This window comes from Sparus aurata, chromosome 3 (assembly GCF_900880675.1).
Source record: "Sparus aurata chromosome 3, fSpaAur1.1, whole genome shotgun sequence".
Lineage (NCBI taxonomy): Eukaryota > Metazoa > Chordata > Actinopteri > Spariformes > Sparidae > Sparus > Sparus aurata.
Window position 1 is genome coordinate 820,792 of NC_044189.1, and position 17,837 is coordinate 838,628.

Consider the following 17,837-nt stretch of genomic DNA (forward strand, 5'->3'; position numbering starts at 1 on the left):
AAAGTGACAAAGTTACGTTTTCCGCGCTAAATTACATAATTACATAATCACCATCAGTAAACAGGACGCTGTCTGACTCTGTCACTCGCAGTACACAGACTGTTTTCTGGGGCAAAGTTCTCGGTTGGAAGGGGTGACGGTCGCAGTGATTTCTTTTCTTTTTTTTTATTTAAGTATTTTTTGGCCTTTTTATGGCTTTATTGATAGTACAGCTGAAGATATGACAGAAAACAGGGAGAGAGAGAGAGGGGGAGTGACACGCAGCAAAGGGACCCAGGCTGGGACTGAGCTAAACGGCGCCCTGCGGTGATTTATTTTCATCACAAACACTCAGTGAGTTAAAGTTTGTTACTGAGAAACGAAACGAAGGCATGCCCATTACCAGAGCTATCATCCAGCGGAGAGTCTTTTTTTTGTAAGATTAGTCTTGAAAAGATGGGTCGTCTTATAATCAGGGTCAATACGGTATTAAGCATCAACAGTTAAAAGGTAACTAATACCCTGAGTAGCAATTCAGAATAATTGCTACGGTAGTTTTACTTGTAATTGAGTAATATTACAGGAATGCAACTATAGTGGTACTTGAATACAGATTTTCAGCACTCTTTCCATGACTGTCCGTGTGTATAACCCCCTCATGTGTCATTTACAGTAAGTTCTATTTCATTTTGTTGGGTTATGCTAACAATTAAGTCTCCCTATTGCTAAGTTGACCTCTTTTGAGTTTAGGGTTTGTATTTTTGTAGTTTTTTTTCTTCAAATTAGAGCAACATTATGTTTATGTTTATGTTACCCCCCACAGTTTCTGAGAGTCCCAGGTGTGAATAGTTTGTCCTTCCAACACGAGGGCGACTTGTACTGCTGTCTCTTTGGTCTCTTCAGCTGTACTTGGATGAGGTAGGTCTCTGGTGGCTCTTCCCCATTGTAGTGTGGTAACTTCATTGCACTTTGCCAGCGGGGGTGCACTGGGGAAGCGCTGGCACCATTGGCAAAGCTAGCTTGCTGTCTGGGCGTTGATCTTCCGCTAGCGGTCGGGGAGCGCTGGCACCGTCGGCTAAGCTAGCGTACTCTTTCCCATGGAACAGTCTCACGAGTATTTAACAAAATTTTGACACGGAGTTTGGAGGAACACAAGTTCAAAACATTACACCTTCTAGAATAATTAACAAAAAATCAGATTACCTGTAAATGTGAAAATAATGAAGTACAGCAGAACATTGATGTAGTTACATGTGATTTTATTAAGTAAAGGCTCAAAAAGAAAAACAATTTATTAAACTGCACAAACAACACATTTATTGAATCAAGTTCTTGGTGGAAGGTCACGACATGTTCTTTATTTGGTCCTGAGGATTTTCTGTAAAACACAAAAAAGCTACAATTAACTAACTAATAGGAGTTAATTTTTCAGGAGTCATTCATCTGTGTCATACCTGTGGATCGAGAAATAGTACAGAAAGGCAGCTGAACTAACCAAACAAGAAACAAGCTCAAGAATCTGTCTATGCCAACTCTAGCCAAAGATAACCGACTCTACGCCAACGTGTCCAACTCTAAGCTGACAATAGACCAATTCTACACTGGTGGAGACCAAGAACAAAGCTAAAAGCAGAGTGAATATTGGACTTTTTGTTAGCATGTTAGCAACAACAACAGCAACAATAACAACCGAGCTAATGGTTTCTCTCTGATCTGATCCTGACCATTGTTGTTTTAGCTGCCTGACTCTAATCTTACTTTTCCCTCACACTGTTTTTTTGTCCCAGTACATCAACAGGAAGATGTTCAGAGGTAAACATTGATTAGTTTGATATACTTAAATAAAATGTTAGAGTAAAATTTCTATTTTGATCATCAAGTCGTCGAAATCGTCAAAACCACCAAATCATTTATTGGTGTCTTTCTCCAAATTTTGACTATTTGTTGATTTACTACAACTTTGGGTTTTCTCCATTGGTTGGACATTAGAGGGATTTGAAGATTGCAAATTTTGCTCATTGATTAATTGATAAACTGCGAGAATTTTTTTTGCTGTTTTGTCAACATTGAAACCAACATTTAGTTGCAGCTGTAGTTTATTATTACATCTGCTCCACATTACATAGATGAATACCTTCACTCCTGATGACAGCGTCAGTTCACCTGAGAATAAACAGTCTCGTTGGGCCGAGGTGTCGCTGTACAGAGAGATAAATATAAATATGTGCAGTATAAATAACTAAACATACATCACATCAGTGAATTAAGGTCAGACTGTGTTTCAGCAGCTAACGATTCAGATAACAGCTCGTTGTTTACCGTGTTGTGGCGCTGGAATGCTCTGGATGACGGAGTACGTGAGCTCTTGGTTTGATCCAACTGGAAATTAAAAAACATGAATTCAACACACATTTATGTAAATTAACTTTTTCGTTGGCCACATCCAGTTGATTTCTGCCATCTGATACCAACTACTTCATGTTTCAGGAGTGTTTTTAAAATCAAAACTACATAATTGACTTTCTGGCCACACAGTCTTTAAATTCAGGGATATTTTTTTTCTTCTCATTTCTCACCCTGTGCTGATTCAAACACAGGAATATCTGATGGCTCAGCATAGACGACCTCGTCCGTTTGTTCTCCTCTTCCTTCTGAACAAAAACATGAATGTGACAAGATTATTAATTCAGTGCACAGTGATCGAAAGCTGATCACAGAACTAGTGTCAAATAATATATAAATAATAGTAAATAAATAATAATAATAAATAACAACATGACGATATACAGTCGTTTCAACCAGAGATGTTACTTCTACAACCACTGTGATTAAATCTACTTGATGCTGCAGTTCTGTGACGTCCATCGTTCACCTCGTCTTCTGATGCTGCATCTCCAAGTGACGAAGACGATGATGACCATGATGAGGAGGAGGAGGGGGACGAGCACTGCAGGGACCAACACAGCAGCTGGAAGGTAAATTAAATAAATAATTAGAGACAGACATGATGCTGAACTGTGTTAAACTACATTTCCCATGATGCAATCCCCAAACAAGCACGTAATTTAATTGAGTGTAAGTATCGATGTTCAGACTGAATGCTAGTTTTCAGTGTGTGCGAAGATGCTAATTGATGCAAATTAAAGTCCATTCCAGCCATGAATGACACAAAGACGCAAAAGTCTCATCAGATTATGTTCTGATCCGACAGGAGGAGAGCTCAGAGATACATTTTTAACTTCTGGATTCAAAAATGGATTTCTTTTCACTCGTGTTTTCCTGTTCTGTAATGTTGACTGCTGACTGGAAGAGAGAGAGAACCAGAACCAGAACCAGAGTCTCTGCTGAGTGCTGACTTCACTCAGAGGTCGACCTCGACACACTGACTGTAGCTGGTGTAGTTTACGTCTGTTGTGCAGTTAAATATCTGGCTGTTAGGAGAGAATAAACACTGATGGTGAACACACAGTTAACAGCCACTGTTGCTGAAGAAAAGCTGATTTATGTTATGTTTTGTCTCATTTCGACTTCCTTCCTCGCTCTCTGACTCTCTCCAGGAAGTTATAGCAACAGACATTCCAATAAAACTCTGAGTAAACTTGTGGATTTCTCTGGTTTGAACGTTTTTGGAAACATTTGTGATGATGTGAGTGAACAACTCAACAAAGATCTGGTAGTTTTTAGATATTTTGATGCAGAATTCTTTCTATTTTCACGTTATGTCTTTAAAAAGGACCCATAGCTTCTTGTTCATCAGGGTTTCTTTGATACATTTACTTTCCAACACATCAATCTGACCAGTTTAACTATGGTCATATTGAACCAATGTTTTCACCATATCGGAGACATTTTGTGCCTGTTAGCATTGTTTTCTATTTTAGCAGATTGTAAAGTTAAATACCTTCCTTCGACATTCCCTCACCTCCGTCGGTGTCAGACTGCTCATCTTCCATCACATCCAGGTACACAACAGGTTTTCCATCACAGTAGTACTGTCCAGCATCAACATGCTGCACTCGTGTTATAGTCAACGTCTTTTTGTCGGTTGAATAGAGAAAGTGTGTCATGTGCTGTGTTTCATTATTCTGAGGGTAAACAGTGATGTTTGTTCCATTCTTCTGTCTGGTCCATGTTGGAACATGTGACCCAGTGGGATCAGACGGGCATTTGAGAACGACGCTGGTTGTTACTTTAACAGGACATCTGGTTGTTCCTGAATAATGAGAAACATATTGTTTATTGCATATTCTGCTCACACTGTCTAACTCAGAGGCCAACGGTGTGAAACTGGATGTTACCTGATGGGATCACCGTCAGCTCCACCGCTGCTTCATTATTACACAAGTATCTTCCCGAGTCTGAGATGTTAACTTTGAGAATGTGAAGTGATTTAAAAGCATCTGCCTGTGAATTGTATCGTCTGCCAGGGTCAGGAATGTGTTTCTTGTGCCCTTCATCACCAGTTGTAAAAATGTCAACTCTGTGTCCTTTCGTCTCTCTGCTCCACGTCACTTCACCGTCCACAGAGTGAAGACAAGGCAGAAGGACTGACTGCTTCTCCTGGACTATCACATGTTTTATTGCTGCAGGAGAAACACAAATAGACACATAAATACACATCTGTGTCCAGACTGTCTGCATCTTAATGTTGCAAGAAACTAAAAGTGGTTTAATATTGTAGTCAGAATCAGAAACACATTCTACTTCACAAACTTAATGTGAGCTTGAATTTGAGCATCATGTTCCTACATTAAAACCTCACACATGTAGTCATCAAGTAAAGCTAATGTTGTGTGATTAATATGCAGTTAAACATTGTGTAAATTGAGCCCTTGTCGTGTGATTTGAATGCCTGTCAGACAGACGGTGGTTTTCTGGGCCTGATGAAAATCTGTCTGATGCAACTGAGACGGAGATGTTGTCATATTTGTGTTAAAGCTTTATTAGTGTTCATCTGGTTTCCTGACTTCCTCCTTCAGTTTTCTAAAGAACTGTGTGAAGTTTCCCACAAGTTAAAGCGACAGGCGACCGAATGAAACGCACTGTTACTGTGAATAAACGTGTGGATTTTAACAGTCAAGATGTTTTAAGTGTTTTAATGAAGAAATGTTACATAATATATCTTTAAATACACAAAAGTTTTCCTATAACAAAGTGCAACAAGATATAAAGCACTAAAGAGAGATAAAGAAACGTAGCCTACCTACAGATGGACTTAAGTTCTTACCTGTGCTGATGTTGCAGCCCAGGACCGAGAGCAGCAGGCAGCTGTAGACGTTCACCTTCATGCTGATACCGACTGAAATGATCGCTGAGTTCACAGGATCATGTGTGACATCACGCTACATGTGGGCTGAGAACAGGAAACTGTCTGCAGACGTGTGTTTCTCAAAAAAGCATCTTGCTCAACACGTCTTCTTCTGTTGTTTCCTCATTTAGTTAAAGGCTCTGTAGGTGTTAATCTGTAGGAGATCAAACACTGACTTATTATTATCATTATTATTAATTATGACCTCAGAATTAATCGTCTGAGAGTAACAGGAGCATTACACTCATTATGTCTGCTGATTGGTCTGTTCCCTGCAACAGCATCGACCAGCACAAAACCAGCAAGACCAGCATATGTTGTGCTGGTTTTGTGCTGGTCGATGCTGTTTTTTTCCAGGCAGGGTGTTTATTTGTTGATGTGGATTCTCTTGAAATTGTTTGCACCAACCGAAAACTGTCTGTCCTTTTACTTAAATACAACTTCTTGTGCATCATGAAGGTGCAGTGGAGATATAGATTGCGACGCCCAGAGAAGGTTCGGTAACCTGGATCAGTTCTGTGCATACACAATGTGAACATGTACAGTTGGTTAATCACATACTGTGTCTCAGTTCAGGGTCTGCATCCTCTGAAGGACTCGGCCTTTGTGGTCTTTGAAGGCGAGTCCTTCAGAGAGACCTTGTTAACCTCGTCAGCCGTTGTTAAATGTGACGGTCTAGCCTTTGGAGCATTTCCTGGTTGTGTCACCAGATGTTTTACCCTTACGTCACGATTTCTGCCGCCCAGGCCTGCGAAAGTGACGATCTACGCCACGCGATGTCGCCATTTTCTGTCCTTCTTTCTTCTTTTTCAGGCGCCCAAAGAATCTTGGGATATGTGAGGCCATGAAGGATCGTAGCGGTGCATCCTCCAAAAACAGGGAGAAGAAGGCAAGTCAAGTTTATTTGTATAGCACAATTCAGACACAAGACAACTCAAAGTGCTTTACAGGCACACACAAATTACATTAAAAGACATAACATTTTCATTTAAAAGACATTAAAAATTGCATTAAAAAAAAATTCAAAATAACATTTCAAGACCAGTAAAAACATGAAGAAACAAACATCAAAACAAGTAGGCTAAAATGGAAAAGCTTTAAAAGAAACAAGACTGTAGACTCAGAGTCATAATGCAGTTCAAAGACTTGAATTGCTTCAGTTAAAAGCAGTGGCAAAAAGAAATGTTTTAAGTCTTGATTTAAAACAGGTGAGTGTTGGAGCAGACCTGCAGTTTTCAGGGAGTTTGTTCCAAATATGTGGCACATAGTAACTGAAAGCTGCTTCTCCATGTTTACTTCTGACTCTGGGGACTGAAAGCAGACCGGTACCTGACGATCTCAGAGGTCTGGATGGTTCATAACGCGGCAGCAGATCAGAAATGTATTTTGGCCCGAAACCATTCAATGCTTTATAAACCAACAACAGGATTAGAAATATATTCTTTGATAGACAGGAAGCCAGTGTAAAGATCTAAGAACTGGAGTGATGTGATCTACTTTTTTGGCTCTTGTTAGGACTCGAGCAGCCGCGTTCTGAATCAGCTGCAGCTGTCTGATGGAGTTTTTAGGGAGTCCTGTAAGGACACCATTACAGTAGTCGAGTCTGCTGAAGATAAATGCGTGAACAAGTTTCTCCAAATCCTGCCGAGACATAAGCCCTCTTATCCTGGATATATTCTTAAGGTGATAGTAGGCTGACTTTGTAACTGTCTTAATATGGCTGCTGAAATTCAGGTCTGAGTCCATAATTACGCCGAGGTTTCTGGAAGGAGCATCTGGAGGAGCCTTGAGACTGGGACAGCCTTCACATGCTCCTCTGAAGGATGCAGACCTGAACTGAGACTCAGCCACTGAGTTCATGACCCGTGTGAGACCAAAAAAAGAAGAAGAAGCTGTCAGAGCACAGAGGAAGTCAACAGTGAGTTGACTGTGTGTGGGTGTGTGACACTGACACTCATAGTGTCCATCCAACAAAGCTATTTCCACCAAATCATATATATAATTAATGGGTTCACTGTCACGGCTCAGTCATTGTTTTAAGTCAGAAGCATCATTTAAAGACTTTCATTCCTGTTCTCTCAAATTTAACATTTAAAAGACCGTTTGTATGGAAAACTTCCATTTATAGTGCACTAAAACTCCATTTAGCTGCTAATGATGCCCAGAAATAGAAAAAGGGAAGAACAGCAGTCAGAGAGGAAGTCAGTGGGTGGAGGAGGATGATATCATTCTATCAGGAAGTGAGAAGTTGGAGAGATGTGAGAAAACTTTATTAAAAACTACACTGACATCTTTAATGATGCCTTGCTCAACAGTACTGTTCCATTCACAGCAGATTGAAACGTTCTCTTGATATCATGATGATGTCGGTAAGTTAATGATCAAAACTCAAATGTTGATGTTTTTTAATAAATAATGTTCATTTACAGAGAGATTTAAACTCAAACGGGGAACAAAGGCACGAGAAGGAGTGCAGTAGAGTCCCGCAGTAATGATCCTCATTGAGCTGCGGGACTCTACTGCACTCGGTAACGACTCACAGGGCTTCCCCACAACAAGGAAGGCTTCTCCGGTGGTGAGTTTAGTTGATCTTTTCCGACAAATAACGCAATGATATCAAATGTTTGATGCCTTGAAATGTGTGCTGGAACCCTGTTTCTAATGTTGCTGAAGTTTGGTGCTGTTCTGAGCATTATTTGTGGCTTTTTGGTGGCGGTTTATATTTGGATCCATTTACTGCAGTGTATTGTTGTCGTGCGGTCGTTTCTGAGGTTGATAAAACTCCGTAAATTAGCGGTCTGCTAACTTGATCTCTCGAGAGGGAGTCTAACACAGTTTCACAGTGATTTAGACCATGGATTAAACTTACACCGGAATATCCCTTTAAAGCCGTCTAGAATAATTAACAAAAAAATCAGATCACCTGTAAGTGTGAAAATAATGACGTACAGCAGAACACTGATGTCGTTACATGTTATTTTATTATGTTAAGGCTCAACAGAAACACAATTTATTTAACTGCACAAACAACACAATCAAGTTCTTGGTAGAAGGTGACGACATGTTCTTATTTGGTCCTGAGGATTTTTTGTAAAACACAAAAAGACTTGCAATGAACTTTTCAAGCAGTTTTTTTCTTCAGTCAAACAAAATGTAAAACATTCCTGATTTTTTTTTTTTTTGTAAAACCAGAGCCTGTTTTGAAAAAAACACTGTAAAATTAACATGAGTATGTTTTCTTTATCATATTTTTTTTGACAGTTTAAAAAAAAAAAACTAAACGTAATTCTTGCAGAAGTAGCTAATTATTCACCCAATAGGAGTTCATTTTTCAGGAGTCATTCATCTGTGTCATACCTGTGGATCGAGAAATAGTACAGAAAGGCAGCTGAATGAACCAAACAAGACACAAGCTCAAGAATCTGACGACGCCGACGATGAACCAACTCTACACCAAAGATAAACTGACTCTACCCCGACTGTTTGTTAGCATGTTAGCAACAACAACAATAAGAATCAAGCTAATAGTTTCTCTCTGATCTGATCCTGACCATTGTTTCTTTAGCTGCCTGACTCTTTTCTTACTTTTCCCTCACGATGTTTTTGTGTCCCGACACATAAACAAGAAGATGTTCAGAGCTTAAAATCAATTAGTTTGATAAACTTAAACAAAAATTTAGAGTAAAATTAATAGATCGGCGCCTATTTTGATCATCAGTTTATCGTCACATCCACCAAATCATTTATTGCTCTCTTTCTCCCACTTTTGACTATTTGTTACTACATCTTTGGGTTTAGGTCCATTAGACATTCGAGGAATTTAAAGATTGCAAATTGCAGAAAAAAATCTGCTGTTTTGTCAACACTGAAACCAACATTTAGTTGCAGCTGTAGTTTATTATAACATCTGCACCACATGACATGGATAAATACCTTCACTCCTGATGACAGCGTCAGTTCACCTGAGAATAAACAGTCTCATTGGGCCGAGGTGTCGCTGTACAGAGAGATAAATATTAATGTGTGCAGTATAAATAACTAAACATACATCACATCAGTGAATTAAGGTCAGACTGTGTTTCAGCAGCTAACGATTCAGATAACAGCTCGTTGTTTACCGTGTTGCTATGGAGCCAGAACAGTCTCATAATGGATAAATGCACACATAAAAGTATAAATGCACGAAAAAGGACTCACAAATGTGTTTGGGGAGTTGTGTATATATAAATGACTCAATACACAAATGCATTTTCAATGCACACACAAATATGCTTCAATCCATATATAAGTAAAAAAAAAAAAGGCATATAAAAATAAGATTTATTAACATATTTTTGATGCGCACACAAATATTTCTTGTTTTAAATATGTGCAATAAAAATTCACAAATGTGCAAATCGTCAGTTATTTGCAATTTTCACCAAAAACATATTTGGAAGTTGTTACATTGATATATGAACTGGCAAACGCGCATTTGTCTCAGTTCTTTTAATTTGTAAACCTCCCTGCATTTGTGTGCAGATTTTTGAGACTCATCTAGCGTGACTCCGATTCACAAATGTATTTTTTCTACAAGGGGGTCGTCTGCAGCCAATCAGATGTCTCACTCCTTTACAGCCAATCACATGAGTGCCTCCCCACGAGGGGTTTTTTAACTGACGTCATTACAGCGCCATCAGATCTAGCCTATGGGGGCTGCCATGACAGATAACTACTTCCACTGGCGGTGTTCTGTCTCCAGTTGCCTTGCAACTGCATGATGGCCGCTGCCGCTAAGCTAGCCCTAAACAACTAGCGGTATGTCATAAGTGCTAAATTGTTTTTAAAATGAGCTCAGGTACAACATGTGCCGTTGTTGGTTGCCACAACAATTCATGAAAATTGAAGGTTTTTTCAGAAACGTCTTGTGTAGAACATCAACAACTTCAACAAACATGTCCGTGCCCTACACGCCATGCAGACGAAAAAAAAAAAAAAACCCTCGTGGGGAGGCACTCATGATTGGCTGTAAAGGAGTGGGACATCTGATTGGCTGCAGACGACCCCCTTGTAGAAAAAACACATTTGTGAATCGGAGTCGCACTAGATGAGTCTCAAAAATCTGCACACAAATGCAGGGAGGTTTACAAATTAAAAGCACTGAGACAAATGTGCGTTTGACAATTCATATGTCTATGTAACATCTTCCAAATATGTTTTTGGTGAAAATTGCAAATAACTGACGATTTGTAGATTTGTGAATCTTTTTTTGCACATATTTAAAACAAGAAATATTTGTGTGCGCATCACAAATATGTTTACAAATCTTATTTTTATATGTGAATTTTTTTTTACTTATATATGGATTGAAGCATATTTGTGTGTGCATTGAAAATGCATTTGTGTATCGAGTCATATAAAAATGCACAACTCCCCAAATACATTCATATTCATATTCATACAATCCATATTTTGCAGCGCTGGAATGCTCTGGATGACGGAGTACGTGAGCTCTTGGTTTGATCCAATTGGAAATTAAAAAAACATGAATTCAACACACATTTATGTAAATTAACTTTTTTGTTGGCCACATCCAGTTGATTTCTGCCATCTGATACCAACTACTTCATGTTTCAGGAGTGTTTTTAAAATCCAAACTACATAATTGACTTTTTGGCCACACAGTTTTTAAATTCAGGGTTATTATTTTTTTCTAATTTCTCACCTTGTGCTGATTCAAACACAGGAATATCTGATGTCTCAGCATTGACGACCTCATCCGTTTGTTCTCCTCTTCCTCCTGAACAAAAACATGAATGTGACACGATTATTAATTCAGTGCACAGTGATCGAAAGCTGATCACAGAATTAGTGTCAAATAAAAACTGAAAGATGGCGATATACAGTCGTTTAAACCAGTGGTTCTCAAATGGGGGTACTTGAAGGCACTCCAGGGGGTACTTGAGATTTTAAAATATATTTTAAAAGTTGCATCCATGCAAAAATCCTTTAAAATGTATCATCTAATACATTTTCAAGAAAAGTTCATAAAATGAATGTTATATTCAGTAAGCTATTCAGTTTCACTATCCTAAAAACCAGAGTCTCCCCCATACCAGGATGGTTCGACCCAACCTGTCATATGCCACCTAGCATCACCTGTCAATCACTGTCAAAACTCAAACAATGGAGTCGTGGTTGAAGCGTAAAAGCAATTCATCTGAGAACACGGAGGGACAAGTGGCAAAGAAGGCCAAACCAGAGCCGGCAAAATTCCGGCTGTATCATGAAGATTATGTTTTGATTGGATTTACGTCCACAAGTTGCAACCCACCCAAGGCACTGTGTTTTTTCTGTGGGGAGAAACTAGCTAACAGTAGCATGAAGCCGGCACATCTGCAGCGTCATCTCAATACAAAACATGGATGTCACGTCGGTAAGCCACCTGACTTTCTTAAGAGGAAACTGTCTGAATTCAGATCTTCCCAAGACACGATGCGGAAGGCCTCCACAACATCAGCCAAAGCCCTGGAGGCCTCTTATGCAGTGTCTTTGCTCGTAGCTAAAGCCAAGAAGCCATTCACTATCGCTGAAGACCTGCTCCTTCCAGCGGCTGTAGTGCTGGCTGAGACTATGCTGGACAAAAACGCGGCGGAGAAATTAAAGACTGTGCCTTTGTCAAATGACTCTATTTGCCGCAGAGTAGATAGAATGGGAACAGACATTGTCGAACAAGTTGTGGGGAAACTTGGCGCCTGGATGAATCCACAGATGTCAGTGGAAATGCGCAACTTGTTGCTTTTGTGAGGTACATTGATACTGACGACATTTATGAGCACATACTATTCTGCAAAAGTTTGGAGGGGAAAACAACAGGAGAGGATATATTTGATGTTGTCAATGCCGCTTTCTGTGAAAACGGTTTGAGCTGGAAATCCTGCAGCAGCATCTGTACAGACGCAGCAGCATCAATGACGGGCAGCGCGAAAGGACTAATAGCACGCGTTAAAGAAAACCCCGACGTGATGTGGACTCACTGCGTCATACACAGGGAGGCATTGGCGTCCAAGAAAATGAGCCCTGTGTTACACGATGTTTTGAACAGCAGCATCAAAGTGATTAACTTCATTAAGTCAAGGCCACTTAATGCACGCCTGTTTCGCCGCCTCTGCGAAAATATGGGAGCTGAACACACACAACTGCTGCTGCACACAGAAGTGCGCTGGCTCTCTCGAGGGAGAATCCTCAACCGGCTGTTGGAATTGAGATCCGAAGTCCACGCCTTTCTGATTGAGCACAGATCTCCCCATGCCACCTTGTTCCAGGACACAGACTGGGTGGCAAAGCTGTGCTATCTGGCAGATATATTCAGCAAACTGAAAGAACTGAATATGGCTCTGCAGGGCAAGGACACCAGCATTTTAAACCTGTATGACAAGGTGGGTGGCTTCTTGAAGAAAGCAGAGCTGTGGAGAAGTGCCTGTGCACAGGAGGATTTCACCTGCTTTCCTCAGCTGGATGATTTTCTCTGCAGTGAGGATGTGGACAGAGCTCCAGTCAAGCTGGTCATAGTGGGACATTTGACCAAGTTGATTCAGGATTTTCATTCCTACTTTCCTGACATGGAGGAGAAATCTGCACAGCTGGATTGGGTGAGAAACCCGTTTCTCTTGTCTGAAGCAAACCGAAGCAAGCTCCCTGTCACCTATCAGGAGAAACTCTTGGAAGTGTCATCTGATCGTGGCCTCCAGATGAAGTTTGCCATGTTCACACTAACTCAGTTTTGGGTGTGTGTGAAGCAGGAGCACCCTGACCTGGGACAGAAGGCTTTGGAGCAGCTACTACCCTTTGCCTCCACATATTTATGTGAGGCCTCCTTCTCTGCAATGACTGTGATCAAAACAAAGCAGAGAAACAGACTTTCCCTGGAGAAAAGCTTGATCACAGCAGTTGCCTCAGTGAAGCACAAGCCCAAGTGTCTCACTAAAATGTCTCACAAAATGCAAAAACACTCAGTTCAGTGCCATATTCACTGTTGACAGTTGGTAATGTTAAAATGTCTTCTTTTTGATTCTTAAAAAGATATTTTAAGATAATAAACATTTTTATTTTTTTATTTTGAGCAATTTCTGCTTTTATTTAAAATTAAGTTAATGATTTCTTTTTGAGAGCAGATCTTAGCTATGACCCCAAAAGAGAACACTTCATGTTGATTGTTTTTATGTGCACAAATCTTTATTTATAATTAAGTTCATTTTTAAAACAAAATGTTTTAGTGATATCTTTTCATTTTCAAATAGTTCAAGAGAGACCACTACAAATGAGCAGTGTTTTGCAAATTTATGGAGTTTTAAAGGTTCATTTTATAGTTTTAAATGTTTATATGGTCACTGTGTTCACTACATTAGTTTGAATCACTACATTTAAGTGATGAGAAATATTTGCAATACATTTAGTTACGGATTATTAACATTTAAAATGTGTGAAATTGTTTTATTTTTCAAATGTTTGAATTTTGCACATGTTTATCAGTTCCAAAGTTTAATAAATCAGACACTGATGGCACAGCGCTCTGTTTTAAGTCATTTTTTTTTTTTTCAACTAAAAATGCTTTGCGCTGGTTAGGGGGTACTTAGCTGAAAAAATATTTCACAGGGGGTACCTCAATGAAAAAAGGTTGAGAACCACAGGTTTAAACCACTGTGATTAAATCTACTATTCCATTAATGTGTTTAAGATGCTGTAGTTCTGTGACGTCCATCGCTCACCTCGTCTTTTGATGCTGCATCTCCAAGTGACGAAGATGATGATGACCATGATGAGGAGGAGGAGGAGGACGAGCACTGCACGGACCAACACAGCAGCTGGAAGGTAAATTAAATAAATAAGTAATTAGAGACAGACATGATGCTGAACTGTGTTAAACCGCATTTCCCATGATGCAATCCCCAAACAAGCACGTAATGTAATTGAGTGTAAGTGTCGATGTTCAGACTGAATGCTAGTTTTTAGCGTGTGTAGATTAAATGTGAAGACGCTAATTGATGCAAATTTAAGTCCATTCCAGCCATGAATGACACAAGGACGCAAAAAAGTCTCATCAGATTCGGTTCTGATCCAACAGAAGGAGAGCTCAGAGATGAATTTTTAACTTCTGGATTAAAAAGGTGATCTATCATCACTCCTGTCCAGCCTGACTGCAGCAGTGACCTCCACTGTCAGGGAAATGGACTTTACTTCATGAACGTGACGCTACAGAGAGGAGAGAGAGAACCAGAACCAGAACCAGAGTCTCTGCTGAGTGCTGACTTCACTCAGCAGTCGACCTCGACACACTGACTGTAGCTGGTGTAGTTTACGTCTGTGTGCAGTTAAATATCTGGCTGTTTGGAGAGAATAAACACTGATGGTGAACACACAGTTAACAGCCACCGTTGCTGAAGAAAAGCTGATTTATGTTATGTTTTGTCTCATTTCGACTTCCTTCCTCGCTCTCTGACTCTCTCCAGGAAGTTATAGCAACAGACGTTCCAATGAGACTCTGAGTAAACTTGTGGATTTCTCTGGTTTGAACATTTTTGGAAACATTTGTGATGATGTGAGTGAACAACTCAACAAAGATCTGGTAGTTTTTAGATATTTTAATGCAATATTCTTACTATTTTCACATTATATCTTTAAAAAGGACCCACAGCATCCTCTTCATCAGTGTTTCTATGATACATTTATTTTCCCACACATCAATCCCAGATGATCAGGTAAACTATGGTCATATTGAACCAATGTTTTCACCATATCGGAGACATTTTGTGCCTGTTAGCATTGTTTTCTATTTTAGCAGATTGTAAAGTATAAATACCTTGTCCCTCATCTTCCATCACATCCAGGTACACAACAGGTTTTCCATCACAGTAGTACTGTCCAGCATCAACACGCTGCACTCGTGTTATAGTCAACGTCTTTTTGTCGGTTGAATAAATAAAGTGTGTCATGTGCTGTGTTTCAATATTCTGAGAGTAAACAGTGATGTTTGTTCCACTCTTCTGTCTGGTCCATGTTGGAACATGTGACCCAGTGGGATCAGACAGGCATTTGAGAACGACACTGGTTGTTACTTTAACAGAGCGTCTGGTTGTTCCTGAATAATGAGAAACATATTGTTTATTGCATATTCTGCTCACACTGTCTAACTCAGAGGCCAACGGTGTGAAACTGGATGTTACCTGATGGGATCACCGTCAGCTCCACCGCTGCTTCATTATTACACAAGTATGTTCCAGAGTCTGAGATGATAACTCTGCTAATGTGAAGTGATTTATCTGCCTGTGAATTGTATCGTCCGCCAGGATCAGGAATGTGTTTCTTATCCCTGTCACCATCAGCTGTAAGAATGTCAACTCTGTGTCCGTTCGTCTCTCTGCTCCACGTCACTTCACCCCCCACAGAGTGAGGACAAGGCAGAGCGACTGACTGCTTCTCCTGGACTATCACATGTTTTATTGCTGCAAGAGAAACACAAATAGACACATAAATACACATCTGTGTCCAGACTGTCTGCATCTTAATGTTGCAAGAAACTAAAAGTGGTTTAATATTGTAGTCAGAATCAGAAACACATTCTACTTCACAAACTTAATGTGAGCTTGAATTTGAGCATCATGTTCCTACATTAAAACCTCACACATGTAGTCATCAAGTAAAGCTAATGTTGTGTGATTAATATGCAGTTAAACATTGTGTAAATTGAGCCCTTGTCGTGTGGTTTGAATGCGTATCCAACAGACGGTGGTTTTCTGGGCCTGATGAAAATCTGTCTGATGCAACTGAGACGGAGATGTTGTCATATTTGTGTTAAAGCTTTATTAGTGTTCATCTGGTTTCCTGACTTCCTCCTTCAGTTTTCTAAAGAACTGTGTGAAGTTTCCCACAAGTTAAAGCGACAGGCGACCGAATGAAACGCACTGTTACTGTGAATAAACGTGTGGATTTTAACAGTCAAGATGTTTTTAAGTGTTTTAATGAAGAATGTTACATAATATATCTTTAAATACACAAAAGTTTTCCTATAACAAAGTGCAACAAAATATAAAGCACTAAAGAGAGATAAAGAAACGTAGCCTGCCTACAGATGGACTTAAGTTCTTACCTGTGCTGATGTTGCAGCCCAGGACCGAGAGCAGCAGGCAGCTGTAGACGTTCACCTTCATGCTGATACCGACTGAAATGATCGCTGAGTTCACAGGATCATGTGTGACATCACGCTACATGTGGGCTGAGAACAAGAAACTGTCTGCAGACGTGTGTTTCTCAAAAAAGCATCTTGCTCAACACGTCTTCTTCTGTTGTTTCCTCATTTAGTTAAAGGCTCTGTAGGTGTTAATCTGTAGGAGATCAAACACTGACTTATTATTATTATTATTATTATTGTTATTAATTATGACCTCAGAACGCCTCGTCTGACAGAAGCATTACACTCATTATAGTTCTTTATCTCCTTATTTACATTAACGTTGAATATAAATCTGTCAAAAACAGGAGCAAAGGGGAAAAAACAGCCTTCGCAAATTGCATAAAATGACATTAACCAAGCTTAAAGCTTTAAAACCCATTTAAATGAGTTATTCACAGATTAGAAATCTCATTGGTTACATGGTGTGTCAGTCATGTGAAGGCCGGCGTGTCATTGGCTCCAGAGAGAGGGGCGGGAACAAGGTGTGGGTCTCATGTCTATGAAATCCCTCGCTGGCAGTTGCAGGCCACAGGGCGGGCGTACACGCTCCTAACTGGTCAAATGAGCTGTCAATCAATAGGTCAGAGGTCGGCTGCCATCTTATGTTTTTTTTTTTGATGGATAGAAGCATGAAAAAGCATGTGAGGTTACAGTTTGTCACTGGTTATTGATGGAATACTGGTTTGACGCACCACACGAACACAGATGCTCCATCGGTGAGTTTCCAAACATTCGTGCATGTTTGCTGTCTGCTGGTTGGTCTGTTCCCTGCAACAGCATCGACCAGCACAAAACCAGCAAGACCAGCAAGACCAGCATATGTTGGGCTGGTTTTGTGCTGGTCGATGCTGTTTTTTTCCAGTAGGGTGTTTATTTGTTGATGTGGATTCTCTTCAAATTGTTTGCACCAACCGAAAACTGTCTGACATTTACTTAAATACAACTTCTTGTGTCATCGTGAAGGTGCAGTGGAGATATAGACTGCGACGCCCAGAGAAGGTTCGGTAACCTGGATCAGTTCAGTGCATACACAATGTGAACATGTACAGCTGCTGAATCAGTTGCTGTGTCTCAGTTCAGGGTCTGCATCCTCTGAAGGACTCGGCCTTTGTGGTCTTTGAAGGCGAGTCCTTCAGAGAGTCCTTGTTAACCTCGTCAGCCGTTGTTAAATGTGACGGTCTAGCCTTTGGAGCATTTCCTGGTTGTGTCACCAGATGTTTTACCCTTACGTCACGATTTCTGCCACCCAGGCCCGCGACAGTGACGATCTACGCCACGTGATGTCGCCATTTTCTCTCTTTCGTAGTGGTGCATCCTCCAAAAACAGGAAGAAGAAGGAGC

At 40.1% G+C, this 17,837-nt stretch overlaps 2 protein-coding genes across 2 annotated transcripts; both read right to left on the reverse strand.

Annotated features, from left to right (window-relative positions):
- Window positions 1-1,220: 1,220 nt before the first annotated feature.
- Window positions 1,221-5,287, reverse strand: LOC115577304 (immunoglobulin superfamily member 2-like). Its single transcript, XM_030410310.1, has 8 exons — window positions 5,207-5,287; window positions 4,278-4,562; window positions 3,881-4,192; window positions 2,852-2,947; window positions 2,556-2,630; window positions 2,299-2,358; window positions 2,114-2,177; window positions 1,221-1,357 (listed from the first exon to the last, which is right to left on the reverse strand). The coding sequence occupies exons 1-7, from the start codon at window positions 5,265-5,267 to the stop codon at window positions 2,134-2,136; spliced, it is 933 nt and encodes a 310-aa protein (XP_030266170.1). The 5' UTR covers window positions 5,268-5,287; the 3' UTR covers window positions 1,221-1,357; window positions 2,114-2,133.
- Window positions 5,288-8,249: 2,962 nt separating this feature from the next.
- LOC115577343 (roundabout homolog 3-like) lies at window positions 8,250-16,491 on the reverse strand. Its single transcript, XM_030410379.1, has 7 exons — window positions 16,413-16,491; window positions 15,490-15,768; window positions 15,126-15,404; window positions 14,035-14,130; window positions 10,992-11,066; window positions 9,221-9,284; window positions 8,250-8,644 (listed from the first exon to the last, which is right to left on the reverse strand). Exons 1-6 carry the CDS (start codon window positions 16,471-16,473, stop codon window positions 9,241-9,243), a joined length of 834 nt encoding a protein of 277 aa, XP_030266239.1. The 5' UTR covers window positions 16,474-16,491; the 3' UTR covers window positions 8,250-8,644; window positions 9,221-9,240.
- Between the last annotated feature and the right edge of the window lie 1,346 nt (window positions 16,492-17,837).